The sequence below is a fragment of the Sycon ciliatum genome, chromosome 3 (assembly GCF_964019385.1).
Source record: "Sycon ciliatum chromosome 3, ocSycCili1.1, whole genome shotgun sequence".
NCBI lineage: Eukaryota > Metazoa > Porifera > Calcarea > Leucosolenida > Sycettidae > Sycon > Sycon ciliatum.
The window spans coordinates 43,636,939-43,656,172 of NC_088645.1; the positions used below are offsets into that span (position 1 = coordinate 43,636,939).

General features: G+C 48.4%; 1 protein-coding gene across 1 annotated transcript in view; it reads left to right on the forward strand.

Moving 5' to 3' along the window:
• The first annotated feature begins 5,981 nt into the window (after positions 1-5,981).
• LOC135813116 (serine/threonine-protein kinase OSR1-like) overlaps positions 5,982-19,234 on the forward strand; it is a 17,962-nt gene continuing 4,709 nt past the window's right edge. The window contains exons 1-2 of the mRNA XM_065326334.1: positions 5,982-7,070; positions 17,241-17,474. Of these exons, the coding sequence (XP_065182406.1) occupies positions 6,126-7,070; positions 17,241-17,474 (1,179 nt within the window). The 5' untranslated portion in view covers positions 5,982-6,125. The remainder of the gene's footprint in view (positions 7,071-17,240; positions 17,475-19,234) is intronic.

Here is a 19,234-nt window from a genome sequence, read left to right on the forward strand (position 1 = left end):
GACTTTGCTATTGCCTCAGTATGTGGGTGCACAGCAACCCACTCATGTCGTATGCAGGTGCAACTTTTACTTCGCCACCGGTGTCACCCAGCCCCCACTACTGGCACTAGCCAAATCAGTCAGTTTCACTGGCAACATCACCTTGCTGTGAGTGAGACCGCTTGAAATGTGCTTGGATCCATACAAAAACTGGATCCAGGTGGATCCAGTTTTCGAATTTTTCAAATTGTTGCTATGCCATTGCTATGGAGTGACGTAGCACTTTCAAGCCCTATACAGCCCTAAGGAGTGAAATATGCAGGAATATTTGACTGCTTAGGTATGGCAAAAATCTATGTGAGTCAATACTAAGGGAGTGATAAATGTAGTAGTAATACTAGTACTACACTAGTCTACACTACAGTAGACTCGTACGCCCAAGAACGTGGCGCCCAAGAACGTCCAGGCTGGAAATCTAAGAACGCCCCAGCCTGGATCTAAGAACGAACTCCAAGATTTTTAAGAACGCGACATTTTCTTGTCAGAGTACACGAAAAACAAGTCCTGTACTGTGTGTTTGTTGTCTGTAGTAGACAAAGAACAGTTGATGGAACTGGATCCACTGCCCGTCGTCAAGTGCTTTTACGACCCCCTGGTCTGCACCAGGGAGTCGTACACCGGGGTAACCCGGGTATATACGACTCACTGGTCTGCACCGATATCGTGCTACTGCTAGCAATGGTGCGTTCAGTTTCCCGGTTCAGATGCCTGGTCTGATGTCTGGTCCACGCCAGACAGATTTTTCGGCCGCGTGGGAAATCCTCAACGGCTCAAGATCGGGGCGATAATAATTGCCTGCATGCAATACTGTGGACTGTGTTGGAGTGCAAGTTTTCGACAAATCTGGGCCGAGTTTCTTGTACGAATGGTGAGCCAAGTACAAGTATCGACTGGTCGATATTTGGCAGAAAAGTCGGCTAATTATTTTTAGTGCTAGCACGTGGTTGAGAGGGCCTCCAACCGCTTTTCACCATGACAGACCGTGAACTTGCTGCACTGCACTGGGTGGCTAGCCTGTTCACGCCTTTGGCCATGGCTGTAGCTCGTGTTTAGGCCGCGGTCTCACCACTCTTTATTTTGGAGGATGACCCCTGTGACCCCTGTGCCCACTTGGCCCCGTCGTGGATGGAAGGAGAAGTAGGGATCTGGAAAAGAGCTAGAAAGAGAGAGGAGTAGAGAGAGAGAAGAGCGATTTATCACAGTGGATTGAGAATGGATTCGGAAACGAAGAGCCGCATCGCTATCTGTATTTTATTATGTACAATGGTGATGATTTAAACAATCGACGAGGAGACAATAGTCGTAAAATGGCAATAAATTACATAAATTGTGCACTCATAACAACAGCAAAAAATGAAGAAAGTCAAGTTCCATAACGTTTTCTTGTGACTGTCATCAGTGGAACGCCGTCACATAAAAATGTAATAACTAAAACACACACTTATATACATGTAGCTAACATGGTTTCAGGTAGAAATACAGCAGCCAGCAAGTACAAAAAGCGAAGTTTGCAACTTTGCAAAGAAAACGTTTAATCACTCACACGCACCATTGTAGTATCCCTGCTTTACAGTTAACGCATGACTAGTACTTTGCATGACTCTTATAATTACTCTTGTTACTACTTTCGGACAAGTCCTACATCATGTACCTCACAAGTCACATTATGATTTGATTACATCAGGAGTACCGCGCTTCTAGAAGATCATAGATTCCATGCATGCTGCTGTAATCACTTCTAGTATCACTTCCTTTTAGTTACTAGTTGGTACAGTCATGACTCATGTACATGTATGTCATGTTGTTCCGGACTATTCCAGACCTTCCACGTCATAATGCCCTATGAGTAATGTTGCTGACTAAATTGCATAATATAGATATCTCATCTTCTAGAACACCTCGCTTAGTCATTATGTTAATGTTACGCAATGCTCACTTCAGCTACCTGTATAGCAATGATGCTCTAGGTTTACTTCTCCACTATTCTAGAACTTGTACTAGAAGGATGATTTCGTAATCACTGCAATGGCTTACTAACCTTACTTTCCTACCGCCGCCTGCTTTGCTATACATACTTTGCTTGCCTATAAAAGCTGCTGTCTTTTCTGCCACCATCAGATTAGCTCAGATTAGAGCTGAGCTGAGAGAGAGAGAGCAAGTTCACTTTCACTTTGATATAAGATAACCTCCAGGCCGTGCCGGAGTAAGTTCTGATACGTTAGTTGACTGACTGTGGGTAGTAGCCTCCTAGCCTCGCCGACGCACGTTACATTGGTGGCAGCGGTGGGATACGTTACATTGGTGGCAGCGGTGGTTCAATTTTATAATTGCTAGATTCGAACCCACCTAGTATCTGTACTGCAATGATGGCAGCCGCGCTACAGAATTGATGGCAGCGGTAAATTGTTTTATTGGTGGAACCAGTACCAGTATGGCCCAACCTGATGCGTCAGTCGCCGCTACTCCTTCGCCCGCCATGTCTCCCCCTAGCCCGAAATGATGACGGACAGCGTCTCTACCGATCAAGCGCCATGTCCAACGTAAGCTGATTCCAGGTATGGCATTCTCTTTCCTGTCTTCCTTCAGTCTTCCTATTCTCTTCAGTCTTCCTTTATGCGAGTGAGTGAATCCAGTTTAGTCCGGTAGGCGTCCGATCATGGTGAGCCACGGTCTACCTAGCTAACCTGGGACAATGTGTGTGAGAATCCCCTTGTGTACTCAGTTCGGCTTGGAACTGCGATTTGGCTGGCAGGTTGTGCCAGGGTTGTGCAGCAAGTGAACTGTGGTTTTTCGGTCCTGTTTGGAGGACAATATTCCCTTTTTGACCCCGTGAGATGGTGAGAACCTGGTGTGCTTCTATTTTTGATTTGTTATCAGTTCAGTTCTTCTGTCTACTCTAAAAATGTTATCATTTCCGATATTATTTGCCATATTCCGGTTGACGCTCTACAAGTAATACGCTATCTACTATGACGTTCACACCGCCTCCTATGATCTGCTGCTGAGCTCGAGCTACTACTACTACTACTACTACTTCTAGTGTCAGTTGTCACCCTTTCGTCCGAATATCAAGCACTCTGTTCAAGATTCAAGAATACATGTACGTGAATGCAAGTTAGTTGTCCAGTCCACCTACTGACGGTGCCTTCTAGTTCTAGTGAGTACTGTTCATCATACATCATCGAACTCTCTGTCAAATCACGAGGGCGTGATTTAGTGTAGGAAGGGAGGGTGTAGTATCCCTGCTTTACAGTTAACGCATGACTAGTACTTTGCATGACTCTTATAATTACTCTTGTTACTACTTTCGGACAAGTCCTACATCATGTACCTCACAAGTCACATTATGATTTGATTACATCAGGAGTACCGCGCTTCTAGAAGATCATAGATTCCATGCATGCTGCTGTAATCACTTCTAGTATCACTTCCTTTTAGTTACTAGTTGGTACAGTCATGACTCATGTACATGTATGTCATGTTGTTCCGGACTATTCCAGACCTTCCACGTCATAATGCCCTATGAGTAATGTTGCTGACTAAATTGCATAATATAGATATCTCATCTTCTAGAACACCTCGCTTAGTCATTATGTTAATGTTACGCAATGCTCACTTCAGCTACCTGTATAGCAATGATGCTCTAGGTTTACTTCTCCACTATTCTAGAACTTGTACTAGAAGGATGATTTCGTAATCACTGCAATGGCTTACTAACCTTACTTTCCTACCGCCGCCTGCTTTGCTATACATACTTTGCTTGCCTATAAAAGCTGCTGTCTTTTCTGCCACCATCAGATTAGCTCAGATTAGAGCTGAGCTGAGAGAGAGAGAGCAAGTTCACTTTCACTTTGATATAAGATAACCTCCAGGCCGTGCCGGAGTAAGTTCTGATACGTTAGTTGACTGACTGTGGGTAGTAGCCTCCTAGCCTCGCCGACGCACGTTACATTGGTGGCAGCGGTGGGATACGTTACACCATTACATTCATTCACACAGTATCACATTCATCTGCCACTACCTTTCTCACATACACTATATTCACACATTTGCAAAGGTGCAAACTTCGCTTTTTGTACTTGCTGGCTGCTGTATTTCTACCTGAAACCATATTAGCTACATGTAATTATAAGTGTGTGTTTTAGTTATTACATTTTTATGTGACGGCGTTCCACTGATGACAGTCACAAGAAAACGTTATGGAACTTGACTTTCTTCATTTTTGCTGTTGTTATGAGTACACAATTTATATTTTTTAATGGTGATGATCCGAATAATTTCCCCTGAGAATCACCTCACTTTGCCGATGGTGACAAATACCAGGCTTTGTCGCCGGAGGAAGCGAGACGTTTACGACTTTGTTGATGAAGACGATACTGAGGAGGATCTGCTGGCAATCTTGCCCTTGACAATGTTTGGCAGGAGAAAACGGCGTTTTTGGTGCGCCCTTCGCAGTCCCGGTGCCTGGAACGATGACGTTATCCAGCACTGGGCCATGGGCACATGTATTGAGTGGGATGTCTCTGACTGGGAGAACGAGCAGTATCGCCCCCGGCACCGGCTTCATTCGCAGCAAACTTTTGCGAAGATCCAGGCTCGTTTGCTCGAATCATTTTTCATTGTCGTCTGATATCGCGTTTTTGCTTCGTACCGCAGCTCGAGCAATGGCGCTCCATTACCATGCTCCAACTATCCATGGCTGACAACGAAAACCTTTAAAAAAACACTTCACACAACTACAATACAAGAGAAGAAGAAACTACCTGACTACAACAAACGTCAACTCAAGTTCTTCAACTCCTCTTGCACTCTTGCACTTCAGCCAAAATTATTCAGCCACTTTCAGCTTTTCAGCGCTTCCAAAACTTGGCAAAAGGGCTGAAAGCTGAAAGTGGCTGGTGCCCCGATTTTCAGCCGTTTCCGTGGAAACCTCAGCCAAAAAAAGGGCTTTTTTGGCTGAAAGGCTGAATCGGGCTCGGTGTGACCGCGGCCTTTATGAGCTCAGCTGTCTCATTTCCGCTGTCAGACTACAACGCGACTTGCATGGCAAAGGCGAAGGGGAGTCGAACCATCGCTGTTGGTGACGGCCTGACGGCAAGGCAGTGATAATATACTTCGACTTAGTTCAGTGAGGGCAAATTCACGTAAAGCCGTGAGATCCGTAGATCCACTATTTCATGTGTAGATCTACACGACTACAGACAGTATTAGCAGGCGCGTCGGAACGACTTTGGAAGTGGGGCGGCCATGGAAGGGGGTCCGGGGGTCCTCCCCCGGGAAAAAATTTCAAAAATTAAAGCCAATTGCAAGCATTTCCGGGCATTTGGTGCCATTTCAGTGTACGGTAACTACAATGAAAGACTTTTTGATTCTGCAAAAAACCAAGAAGATGCTACGATCGGGGACAAACATTACCCTCCCCCGGGAAAAAAATTCAAAAATTGAAGCCAATTGCAAGCATTCCCAGGCATTTGGTGCCATTTCAGTGTACATGGACTTATGATTCTGCAACAAACCACGATCGGGGACAAGGATTTGCCACGTTTGCGCTGAGATCATCGCGCTTTGTTGCAGTGTGCTAAAAAAAAAAAAAAAAAAAAAAAACGGCCGAAAAAGTGGGGCGGCCATGGCCGCCCCGGCCGGTGCGGTTCCGACGCCCTTGATTAGTAGTGGGATCTACACGACTCCCTGATCATGACATGACTCATGAGTGATCTACACTACATGCAGTGTAGAGATCTACAGTAACCTGGTAACAGGATCACTAAACCATGGTCCATGGAAAACAAAGTCAATATGAATGAGTCATAATTATTTTATCTGTCTGTCGTCGGGTAGTACTTCAGTCTTCAGCAACCGTGTTGACCAGGCCAGGCAGGGAGTCGTAAAATCCCTTTACGATTCCCTGCCTGGCCTAGACGTAGATCTACTAGTACTAGTACTACTAGTACTAGTAGTAGGTGTCGGCACTTCACGATCGATCGTCCTTCGTCCATTACTTTGTTTTCGTCTCTTTCAAGACTTTGTCCCTGGTCGCTTACAATTATTCTATAGTGCCAGTGGTCGGCGGTACGCGAGTTGCTGGAATGGCCGCTGAGGAGAATGCGGTGTTCACCGCTTTGGGATTGAACCAGGCTGAAGTGCCCTATCTGGGTACATTGGACGTGAATGAAACAGAGGATGAGTTGGGTCGAGGCTCATTTGCTGTGGTGTACAAGTCCAAATGGTGTGGATTAAAGGTGGCCGCAAAGGCACTTCATTCTATCCTGATTGATCGAAGAAACCAAGGACGCGACGTCGTACTGCATGATTTTGGAGCAGAGATTGCACGCATGGCACGTCTTCGCCACCCGCATCTGTGTCCCATTTTCGGCGTGGGCATGGTCGGAACAACTCCAGCCATTGTGGTGGAATTGATGTCCGACACACTGGAAACAATGAGCGTTGGTGCACGCAGACAGGACTTGCTTCAGCTGATGCGCTACATCGAACACACTGCTGCAGGTCTTCGCTACTTGCACTCCATCCCGATGGTACATCGCGACTTGAAGCCAAGCAATGTCCTCGTTGCCAATAGTGTGGCCAAAATCACGGATTTCGGCGTCTCCAAGCTACTGCCTAGCGTTGCCGATCAGTTCCGTGAAGCCGCTCAGTCCATGACCCGACAGCCTGGCACACCGTTATTCATGCCGCCAGAGGCGTTGCAAGAGACGGAATCTGGCCGAGCAAGGTACGATCTTTCGCTTGACGTCTTTTCGTTCGGAGTGACGGCAATGAGCGTGCTGAGCGGTGTGATGCCCTCCATTGAGCTCATGTTCGCAGCAAGATCGCGCCAGGCAGCTGACGGCAGCCACGTTGCTATACCTGAACTGGAGCGGCGACGCGCGGATTTTGCTCGCATCCCTGACGGCCACCCGCTGAAGGACCTGCTGAGACGCTGTCTTGCTGACCCGCCGGCCCGTCGACCAGATGCAGAGGAGATTCACGAATTCGTCCAGGGTGTTGTTCAGTTCTTTTCCTCATTGCCGCAGGTACGTGTGTGTTGAATTGTTAGAACTACAGTGTAGGTTAAAAGAGGATAAATACGAAATGACGTCAATGTTGTATTGTCGTGGCACGAGTCCCCAAGAATTATTAGAGCTTCATAGCATTCAACTTCCCTTGCCTTGCCACCTGGACCTCGTCATTTTCCTGTGTTGGAACTTCTCGATATCCGAGGGAGGAGGGGGGGGGGGGGGGGGGGGGATGGGGTTGTGAGTAAATCTAGAGTTTCCCCCGGTCGTTGGTTCCAACATTATCTTGAAGCCTGCAGTCCACGAACGTTGAGACGGCCATGTATATGTACGCACATGTCTTCTGTAAAATTCCCTAGGCGTGCGCTACACACTACGTGTGCGCTGCACACTACTAGTGCGCCGCACTCTAAGCGTGCGCTGCACCCTACACATGCTCTGCACCCTGCGCGTGCGCTGCACACTACTAGTGCGCCGCACTCTAAGCGTGCGCTGCACCCTACACATGCTCTGCACCCTGCGCGTGCGCTGCACACTACTAGTGCGCCGCACTCTAAGCGTGCGCTGCACCCTACACATGCTCTGCACCCTGCGCGTGCGCTGCACACTACTAGTGCGCCGCACTCTAAGCGTGCGCTGCACCCTACACATGCTCTGCACCCTGCGCGTGCGCTGCACGCTACTAGTGCGCCGCACTCTAAGCGTGCGCTGCACCCTACACATGCTCTGCACCCTGCGCGTGCGCTGCACACTACTAGTGCGCCGCACTCTAAGCGTGCGCTGCACCCTACACATGCTCTGCACCCTGCGCGTGCGCTGCACACTACTAGTGCGCCGCACTCTAAGCGTGCGCTGCACCCTACACATGCTCTGCACCCTGCGCGTGCGCTGCACACTACTAGTGCGCCGCACTCTAAGCGTGTGCTGCACCCTACACATGCTCTGCACCCTGCGCGTGCGCTGCACACTACGAGTAGTAGTACTACATTTGTAGTAGTAGTGGCCCCAGGCCACAGCATGGCGCTGGCCATGCAGCCGTGGCCGTGGATAAGCGGTACATACAATGATACATGCATTTTTAATCGCTGCAGCGCGCTGGTCGTATCGGATCAGCAAGTGCACTGCACGCAGCGTACTGAACGCGCTGAGGGCGCCGGCCCCGGTCAATCGACTGGATTTCCATGTCCGCTACAGACTGTACTTCTACTAGTAAGTACTAGTAGTACGACACAGTGTACACCTACCTACACATGTGTACAATACTAACATAGGCTACATAGGCTATAATGACCTGCGCGGGTAGATCTACATCATGATGAGAACGAACAGCAGCTACAAGTACAACTCGACCAGAAAATCGTAAATAATTCCGCTAGCCGAGCCTCCGAAATGCAATCAGTTGCAATGCTTGTACTAAAGTTGTAGTGTCCGCACCACTCCACTGCGCTTCATTGGTACATGGATGGTGTGTCTGCTCAATGAAAGCAGTGTCTCGTTAGTGAGAGAGAATGGAGCAGGAAGCTTTGCCCGGATTGATGAGAGAGTTAGGCTTGACAAATCAGGATATTCAATTCTTGGGAGACGTACGAGTGACGCAAGAAGATGAAGTGGGTCGTGGCTCCGATGCCGCCGTGTATCGGCTGAACTGGCAGGGAATAGATATCGCCCTGAAAGTTCTGCATCCCATTTTGATTGAGCCTGGTGTTCAGGACCGAGAGAGGAAAATTAGATCATTTGGGCAAGAGGTCTTCCGTCTCAGTCGTATCCACCACCCCAATCTTTGTCAATTGCTGGGCATTGCTAGAGTTGGGCGAAACGCTGCTCTCGCGTTGGAGTTGCTGACTTCGACGTTGGAAGAGTTGAGTATTGGTGAGGATCGGGAGGATGGCTTGATGCTGATCGGCTACCTCCGCGACACGTCGGCCGGTATCCGATACCTGCACGTTCGTGGTATTATCCACCGGGACCTCGCACCGAAAAATGTGATGATGAAGAACGGAGTCGCAAAGGTGTGTGATTTCTGTGTTGCGAAGTTCGTACGTTTGGCATCCCCTCGTCAACAGCAGCAACAAGTCCAGGCGGCTCGAATGGACATGACTGGTTGCCCCGGGACGTTGGCTTTTATGCCGCCGGAGGCCCTGGTAGAGGAACCTGACTATGATCGTCCGCTGGATATCTTCTCGTTCGGAGTTACGCTACTGGCTGTTATCACTGGTGTTATGCCAGGGATCGACCTGATCAACGGTCCGGCCGTTGTAATTGTGCGCGACGCCGCCAGTGGACGGGAAACGAGGCAGGTGGTGGCAGAGACAACGCGGCGAGCTGCTTATCTTCGGCGACTCCCTGATGACCACCCACTGAAGCCGCTGGCAATTCGCTGCCACTCCAATGAACCGAGCGAGCGACCGACCGCCGAGGAAGTACACGAGGAGATGAAGCGAGAGTTGCAGCTGCTCACCAGTCTCTCGTCGGTAAGTAGTTTGTTGAAGTAGAGTACTGCTCCAGGGCATAGCTTAAGGATTTCATTTAGCTCGGACAAATGTCCTTCCGTTTTGAAATCTGTCCGGACATGCCCGGACATTTTCCACAACACATTTTCAGGGTGTTTCTTCTTTTATTTTAGTAGTACTGAAGTATATTCCCAATGACTCATTATGTGGACCAAGAGTAGATCCCACGGCGGAATTTTTTGTTCACGTCACCTTTTTTTTCAGAAACGCGGACTTTGCCGCAGAGCAGTGTGAGAGCACGTGCTGGGCATCGACCATGTAGTGTAAAGCCCGGCCAAGTGCACGAGGGAAACCTCTCCAAAAGGCTCGCAGTGCGTGCGTCGTCGAAAAGATTACATCAACAAAAAATTCCGCCGTGGGCCAACCCATCCGCGAGTTGCACACTCTTGTTTATCTACTCTTGTGTGGACGTATCTCACACATTACTTTGTACAATTCGCCAATAATATTATTTATTTGTATTAGAAACTGAACTATTTACTGACGACAAATGTTTGTACAAGAAAGCGTTGCAGTGAAGAATTTTGCGAACGCGATATGCTCCTTGCAGAGAAGGTAAGTCAGTTCGAATTTGCGTCGTGCAATAGCGGCAGCACGGCCGTCCATCCTGCACAGTGCCTTCGCAATTGGAGCGAATTCGGGGGCATTTCGAGCGGGACACTCTTGCCTGCGGAAAAGATTCATTGCTCGTTTATGCATCTCCGTTCCAGCATGATCCTTGAACGCTGATGTTCTCAGGTTCTTGGATCCGGTTATGAAAGCCTCGCTGAAGTTTTTACAACTGCGGACTCTGTCTACAAACTTGATGCACACGGAACACATCAAACATTCTGCTAACAGCCGATCGTTCTTCTGCCGGTCATAAATCAGCCAGGCGGAAGTAGTCAGCTCTGTCTGCATCATGGTCCGAGATCCACTTATCGCAAGAAGCGGCCTTCACACCACGGACTTTTTGCCCAGCGGCAAGTCCTCTGAATCTCCCTTTCGCTTTCCACAAGACATTCTAAAAGACTATCTGCATTCCTGGTCAGTGAAAGAGTAAAAAATAAAAGATGACATCTTCCTCTCAAGAGCGAACAACTGCACTGCAGACTGCAGTTCAACCCATCGATTCAAGTGCGAAGTCGACACCATGTACCAAAGGCAAAGGTCGAAAGTGTGAATTGACTGTAGCAACCGCGCCGCGCGCGTTGCTACAGGCGGATCAAGTAAATCTGGTGAAGTCTACGCCTGAGGCTACGGGGTAGACGTGTTAGTTGTACGATATGCAAGTCGCATTTGGCACGAAGCTCCGAAGAAAGCCCAACTCTGCATAAAACGGTCGAAAGGTTGCTGCTCTTTTTTTCCTTTTTTGACCGGACACTATGTCCGGTGAAATTGAAAACGTCCGGTCAGTGGCCGAAAATGTCCGATGTCCGGCCGTTAATCTATGCCCTGCTGCTCAGTGAAATCCAGTCGCATCCCTCATTGCAAGTAAATTAATTTTAGTTTAATAGTTTAATAATAGTTTGCGCCTTGCATCATTCCGCATTTCCGTGCCCCTGGTGTTCACAGGTGACTCTAGCCTAGGGCCGTAGGGGTGCGGAAAGCCCGGCGCGTGGTTGAGTGACGCGACTGCATTTCAATAGAGAGGTCAAGATGCACGTTATTTCCGAGGTGACACGAAAGTTCAGCTCGCGCTATTTCGCTCGCGCGTCGAAAACAACGCGAGTGACCTGCAGCTCGCGTCGAAACTTGGAGTTTTACGCTGAATTTGACGTGAAATTGCGCGTCACGTCGGAAATCACCTGAATCTTAACCTCTCCATTGAGTAGCACTGTAGTTTGCTGAATGTATTTGAAGTGGTGTTTACTACTACTTGTGCAGTGTCCATGGGAACATGCCATGGATACAGGTATTGGTGAATGACAGTATGTTACAAGGTGGAGGACGAACTGTGTTCTGAAACAGTTCTTTAATAATATCATTTATTTATTACTACAGGGTGCGACAGAGCTCTCGGCCGTTGAAGAAAATGTTGACTATCACCTCCACCACTACACTACGCTCTTAGCCGACTAGACTCCAGTGTCTGCTTCAGAGCCGGGTGAGCCGGGTAATCGACCCGGTTGGGCGGCGCTTGGACCCGGTTGAAAATATAGTACCGGGTCACCTCTGACCCGGTTGGTACTTTACACGTTCGAACTTTGAAAGGACTGACTACATGGCTTGTATGTGTGACAGATCATGCAGAGGTGCGCGTCGAAGTGAAAGTAGTCAGTATCCCGTGTGTGCACGTGCTCAGTTCGAGCTTGATCGTTGAGGTGTTGTTTTTGGAAATGGAGCCTCCAGCGAAGAGGCGGATCCACAAGCCCTGCATGCTTTCAGGACTCTTGGAAAACAGGTCGTCCATGGCTTGTCTACGACATGGAGACGAAAAAGAAGACCTGCTCCTGGTGTGCGACGCACTTCCGTGGCAAAGTTGTGACTCGGCTGGTGAGATAGCGCCAGGTACATGTGTACCCGGCTCTGACCCGGTTGAAATGGTTGCGCCAGGTACACGTGTACCCGGCTGTCCTACAATCCTAGAGCAGACACTGCACCCTCCTGCACACAACCATCACCAATGCGAGGACACTTCCGTAGACGATATTGATAACTCCTTCAGACAGCTGCTTCGGTAATACATAACTCATCTAGCTACTACTACTGGTACTGCTACTGCTACTACTACTAGGGGAATCGTTTTTATTTCAATCCAAATGAACAACAGAAACCATCAAAGAGAAGGTATAAAGCAACAGCAAATGAAAGTATGCTAGAGACACCCAAAAACATGAAATGAAAACCACTAAAAAGCCGCGATCAAATAGCCCCCACCCTAACATGGATAAAACACAGTCAGCACGTTGCCACAGTAAATCAAAGCAAAACATTCAAACAAACAACAAAACAAAACAAACAAAATAATAACAAAAAATGGATCTGGTGTGAAGTAATAAATAAGATCAATCCATGTGAAAAGAACATTGATGGTCACAGTCAGGTCAAAAGATGAGCATGGGCTCGGCACTCCATGGCGAAGCTATGAGCGCCGCCACCAGCATGTCTCTTGACGTACGACGCACGGCACCACGAAGGCAGGTAATCTGCCATCGCACAAGGCACAAACTTATCCTCGAGCGCAATTGCCGCACAAGCAGGGAATACGGTAGGTCGCGATGACGGTCGTGAATTCGCGCAGCCAAAGTGCGCAGGAAAACAGTGGTCTCCGTGCTGCACATGCCATTCGTGGCGAACACAAGGGGCGTGAACGATCCACGATCAACCCTATTGATACGGTCGGCATATTGACGCTTCTTCTGGCGCTCGTGATCAGCCAATTGGCTCATTACTTGTGATCGCGACAGCAAAGATGGCCTTGGGTGAGTAACCCGAACATCGAAAAAGGCATTTTGCTGCCGCGACCAGAAGCCACAAGCCCGAACATCCACACGAGCGCCATCGGCAGTGTTGCCAGACACAGCCTCACCCTGCAATGGAGCCAGTGGGGGCTCAGACTCCACGTCACACACCACTTCTGCCAGCGTGTCGCCAAAGAGGTCCCGCAACTGGTTATGGCGCTGTGTAGGATACCCTCCGCTGGGGCACGTGAATGCGTGATGAGTCGTCATGTCACGACCACAGACGCACGATGAAGGCACACTACCCAGAGCCAAACCATAGCGCAGACACAAAGCGTTCCGAAAGTCATTTTTGTTGAAAATGCTGCTTGGAGTTAAGACCGTGGGCGTGGTACCTAGCCAAGTTGATACGCCACCATCGCCGGCAACCTCGACCAGAAGCCGCTGCTGGTCCGGCAGAGAGGGCTTGATGCTGGTCAGAACGGATTGCTGCTGAGCACGACGCTCTGTGCGCGCCGCAGAAGCAAGAGTCCTGCAGGATGCGATGACTGCAGCAGGACCAGGGGCACGAGATATCACAGACTGGACCATCGGCTCAGTTGACACACGGCACAGCTGATGCTCTGCCTCCGCTCGCTGTGGGTGCATGTTGGGATAATTCGAATGTCCGGATAATTTGAAGTTTTTCCCTGGCATTTTGAGGTTTGAATTATCAGGATTCCACACCTGTAGTAACTGAGTTACTACACAGGAACACAGACAGGTATGCAGTGCACATGTACATCTATGTGATGGTACAAATCACTAAAAAAAAGGAAAAAAAGTGATTCGTGACCCCTAATTTTGGCGAATTTGACTGATTCGCTAAATTCGCTAAGGTTTATGTGTCTCTAAAATAGGGGGTTTACAGTATTTTGCCGAGCGTGGCACAAGAAACTCGATATTTTGCTCCATTTTGCTCCGGAAAAACGTGTATTTTTCCACTTCCCGTACAATCCCGTACAACGTTTCATAAAAATCGCAGGGTCGGTTTCTCAACACGGGTTTCCACGCACGTGTCCCTGAGTTCTTCTAAAATCATGTCGATCCACAGTGAATCCCGGTGATATTTCGGCGACATGATCTCGTCCTGGGCACTGTATCATGCTGAACGGGTAAGAAACAAGGAAATTCACGTATCAGGCATCGATTTTACCCAACATCTCGATAATTTGCTCCGATTTTGCCGGCAATTCTTGCTCTATCAATTCTTCGATATTTTGCCAAAAGAATTGCCGGCAGGATTTGTCTGGGCCTAGCCCTGGCTCTGGCAAGCTCCCGTATTTGGCGATTTTCCGTGATTTTATCGCACAGAGTGCAGTGCTGCAAAATAATAATTGGAAAATGGAAAAAAAGTCCAAAAAGGGTACCCGAACTGGGGTTCGAACCGCACCGCGCACTGTTGCAGGCAGGGTCAAACGGCCTGGATTTTGATGGTTTTCCGAATTCAGTGCTTTTGGGGCAAAATCTGGCCGAAATCCTATTCTTGGTAGGGCTTGCTTTATTGGGAAAATAGGCTTCAGAAACATACATGTATTTGGAAGAGGATTCCATGGGGGATTGCAGATAAAAATTCTAAAAAAAACTCACAAAGTTTGACCCATTTATGGCCGAAAGCTAGACGTCCATCTTTTTTTATGAATGGACTGTAGGTGTGATTTAAATTTAGGTGCCTGGTTTCTCTACCAAAGTCGCCGAAATTAAAGTTACACCGAAGAAAACATGTTTTTACAGTATACTCAATCTGCAGACAGAACTGTTTCGTCCTTTGTGGACTCGTCAGCGCAGCACAGAGGAAATGAGGCCGAACCTGGTAGCAATGAAAAATAAATTTTCCAAAGCCAGATTTAAATCAGGCCCGAACGTACCTTGCCAGAGTGCTCAAACTGACAGGTCAGTGAGCTCTGGATAACGCAAACAGCAAAGGCACTACCCCACGCAAGAGTGCTCAACTGCTACAAGAGCAGGAGGGAAATACTCAATCTGCGGTGCTTTTACAGTATAGAGTACATGAACCGTGAAACCAGGAAAGGTGGCAGGTACAACATTACACCTTCAAGCAGCCAAGCTCGTTGGCAACAGACTCAACACAAAGTAGCTTGCATGCATGCACACTGACACACACGCACGCACACACACACACACACGCACACACCTTGACCTTGCCCATTGCGTAGCAATGATAGCGCATTGTTATTTCTCCAGTCCACGACAGAATGACTGATGGCGTTTCAGGTCGCCGCTTCGACGGAACATGCGGCCGCAGGCGCAACCGTAGCCAGCAGCAGAGGGTGCCTTGGGTGGTCGACGGGCAATGGCACGCCACTCAGGACGGTTTTGGGCTGCATCGTACCATCCACATGTTGGTACAGGTGGCTCAACCGACGCAAAGTCATCCATAACGACGTCCACGCACGCACGCACGCACGCACACACACACCGGTAGAGTATCCGTGTACATGAACTTCACACATGACTGCAACTTTCAGCGAGACATATCCCAGAGGTGAAATTTGGAGAGAGTCTGTATCTTGAGTAGACGGGGGGGATTTTGTAGTGGCACACCTGTCCCCACGGAAAATAGCGGAACTTCGAAAACTGCAGCAAATCTTGCGCTGCATATTGGGCTGAATTCGCAGTAATTCGCAGCTGATTAAATCATTTGCTGCTGAATGTGTGGGTTTATAAATTTATATGTCACGGGCGACAATCTCGTCGTTTTACTTTGGCGGTTGTGGATCTTCAGTTATGTGCCTGCGCACGGTGCTCTTGTGTACCCATGGTAACCGATCCGCACTTCAAATGTACCACAGCAGAATGGTGTACAAACATGGTATAATTATACCAAGAGTACATGAGTAGAGTACATGAGGTCATGTACTCTTGGTACAGGGACTAATTTAACCGGTATCGCATCGCAATTTGCGACGCAAAACACAGTGTCTGCGATTCGAAGTTCGTAGTGAGTGGCGGTAAACTGCGACACAACATACAGCTAAGTATGGCCCTGGACATAGACTTGTAAGTTGTAGTGCACGCGTAGCGCATGCACATGTGTAGCTTTACAGTGTGTGTGGCTGGTTTGGCGCCACGAGATGGCGCGCCATGCACTGTGACTAGATTAGACTGTGTGTGTGTGGTTGTCCAGCCTGCACTGCAGGTAGATTTTACACCATACGCACGCGCGGGCCGCGGGACCATGGCCATATGTCGCACTATCTCCGCACGCGCACCGCAGCACGTGCATTTGGAAACTAACTAACTAATATTAAATTTTACTTGAAGTGCAGCCCAGGAAGCACGAGGCGAGTGTCGACAAGTACTTCACCTGCTTTTGAGATTTAGACCGCGTTGCTCCACTAGCAGTAGGCGTCTCGACCGTTCAGGACTTATCTTTGTAAAATTCTGCTAGCCTTATTGATGAAGCCTCTTCACTGCCGGCATGTCTGTGAAGCAAGGTACTGTGGACAAGTAAATTGCTGAATTTGATCCCAAAAAAGAATGGATTCGCGCAGAGTCGAGTGGTGGAGCTGTGACCAAGATATTTTGCAAGATGTGCAGGGAGAAGGCGTCCTCGCTTCGTGGTTTGAGGCAGCATGGCGTTTGTTGACGGTATAAGTGGAAGTGCACTGAAGACTGCATTGTCGACGGAAAAAAACTGCTATGCAAAATTGTTGCGTTGCTATGCAAACATAGAGGTGTGTAGCAATTATTGCTATGCAATTTTTTTGAAGTAAATTAGTCCCTGTGGTATATATATATATGGTACACAGAGTGCTTGGAAAGCTGCATGCATGTCGCATGTGCCTGTCAGTCGAGCGTACGCACCACACTTTCTCACGTTACTTCATGATACCGTTGTCGCCAGTTTGTGTACGCGTGGGTTCCAGCATGCGGGGAGCAAGGTTGAACAGATCCTCTTCTGATGTTGAGTTTTCTGTTTGGCTGGTAGTACAGTAAGTCGGGGTGCCGGAGAAAGCAGGAGCTCAGAGTTCAGACTAGCATTGTTCTGAACTGTTGAAGTATCAGTAATTTTGTTCTTATTCATGGAGAGCAAATGGTACATGCGTTAAATCTGCATACACGGAAAGTTGGGTAGTCATAACTACTTCAAAAGAAGTAGTAACGTCTAAAGTCCTTTTCTCTTCATGTTGTGTGTGATGTTGTTGTGTTGGCTACACTGTGTGTGGTGTTGTGTTGGTATGCTCTGTGTGGTGGTGTGGTTGTTTTTGTTACACTGTGTGTGATCTTTACAGCCTCGTCCTCCCACGGTACAACCAGCTGTTGTACGTCGACTGGACTCTATCTCCGAACAGCTAACCCAGCAAGCTACATCCGTCACTGCACTGTCGGCGCGGAGTGATACGCTAGAAGAACCCGCTACCAACAACCAGACAACAACACCAGAACAATTGACCGCAACACGGCAACAACTGACTGCAGCGCAGCAACAACAACTAGCTGCAACACACGAGGAAGTGACTCAGCAGGTATGAACCCTCATTACCGGAAAGTAGCTACAAATCCACACCACAAACGGCCTATTTAGAAGCGTTGACTTTTGAAACTGCCAGCATTCACATAGAGTAGTTCAGTCCTCCTAAGAAGGGGTGTATCCCCTCCCGGCAAGGGGTGTATCCCCTCCCGGCAAGGGGTGTATCCCCTCCCGGCAAGGGGTGGGTCCCCTCCCGGCAAGGGGTGTATCGTAATCCCCTCCCGGCAAGGGGTGTATCCCCTCCCGGCAAGGGGTGTATCCCCTCCTGGCAAGTAAGCTGCACTTGAGAACTGGCAGTACTCTTCAACTAAAGTATGGCCCTACCCTAAATACTGCTGACTTGCCTACAGTGCATTTCAAAACTATAGACGCGTAGGGTTTTTGAAATATTTCAAATTTGGCTGGAACTTTTTGAGAATAGTTTTCGGAATATTGCTCAGGATCGCTCCACAATTACTCTCATATAGTTTCTAAAGGATTGGATAACAGACGCCCAATTTGGAAAAATTTATGCACAAAGTGATCACAGATTTTATGTGGTATAGATGCTGGCATAACGGTTTTTGCCTAGGTACGCGTCTATAGTTTTGAAATGGACTGTAGAAGGGAAAATCCTGTTTTATAGGCTGCTTGTAGTACAACAGGGACGTAGCGTAGCCCTTTTCAGTCTGATTCGGAAGGTCATGTGACACGACATTGTGTAAAAAATCACCCTATTTCCATTTTTGCAGCCAAGGATACTGGCTCAGCCTGCTCCTTCTATTTGGAATTTTTGCGGTAAACTGCACAGGAGAGAATTCAACGAGTCTGATTCAGCAGTCTATACATAATTCTCCTTTGATCTTGAACGGATGATGACATTATCGGCTGCTTCTTACAAACGTTTTGCTGGTTGGCTGCCAATTCAGGGCCCACCACGACCATACAAAATTCAAAAAGTGTCGACCACCATTTTGAACAAATGGCGACGGCCGCGGAGGCCAGAGTTTGTGCCATCATAGCGGCTACGCACCCGAGTTCATACAGATCGATGTATAGCGATGTGCAGTCTAGTTGTAAAATACCGATATTTTACGACTCCCTCGTCTAGTCTGTAGAGCGAAGGGCCAGTGGCGAAGCGAATCTTGTTGTTTGATGCTGGGAAAGACAGGCGGAGAAGACGTCCTTTCTCCAAGCCATCTTGGTCATTTTTCTCAATCCGCTGGTGGGTGTCGAGCAAGATATGTCCGTGAGGTACTGGTGAACTGGAATCCTGGCATCTACAAGAATTTGCTGCGCCTAGCTAACCAATGTTGTTAGTAGAACTCAACATTTCCTGATCGCGACTCGGCACACCCTGTTCTGTTTGGCCTCGCAGCTTTCACGCTGCGAGTGGGAGTTTCCTGGCCAGATATGAATCCCTTAGTCATGACCATGATGAGAGGTGACTGGTATGATCCCTGACTTGCCTGAGTCCTTAGCTTGAGTCAACACGAAGGTAAACTCTTCCCTTGGAACGCTTGCTGTCTCCTCCGTTTTTTCTTGCTCCACATGCAGATATGCGCACGGCGGCCAGGTTTTGTCGGTGCGCGCGGGAACGCACGGCCGACCTTGACGTTTTCAAAAAAGTAAAACAGCGGCTCTACTTGGCCGGTGCTCACCGTCGATAGCCTATTTTATCAGTCTGGGAATTCTCTATCGGTTCACCGTCGCCGATTTCTAGTTTTCTCTTCATTCATTTGTTCGCACGTCTTCGAGTTAGAGTGTTTTCACCAT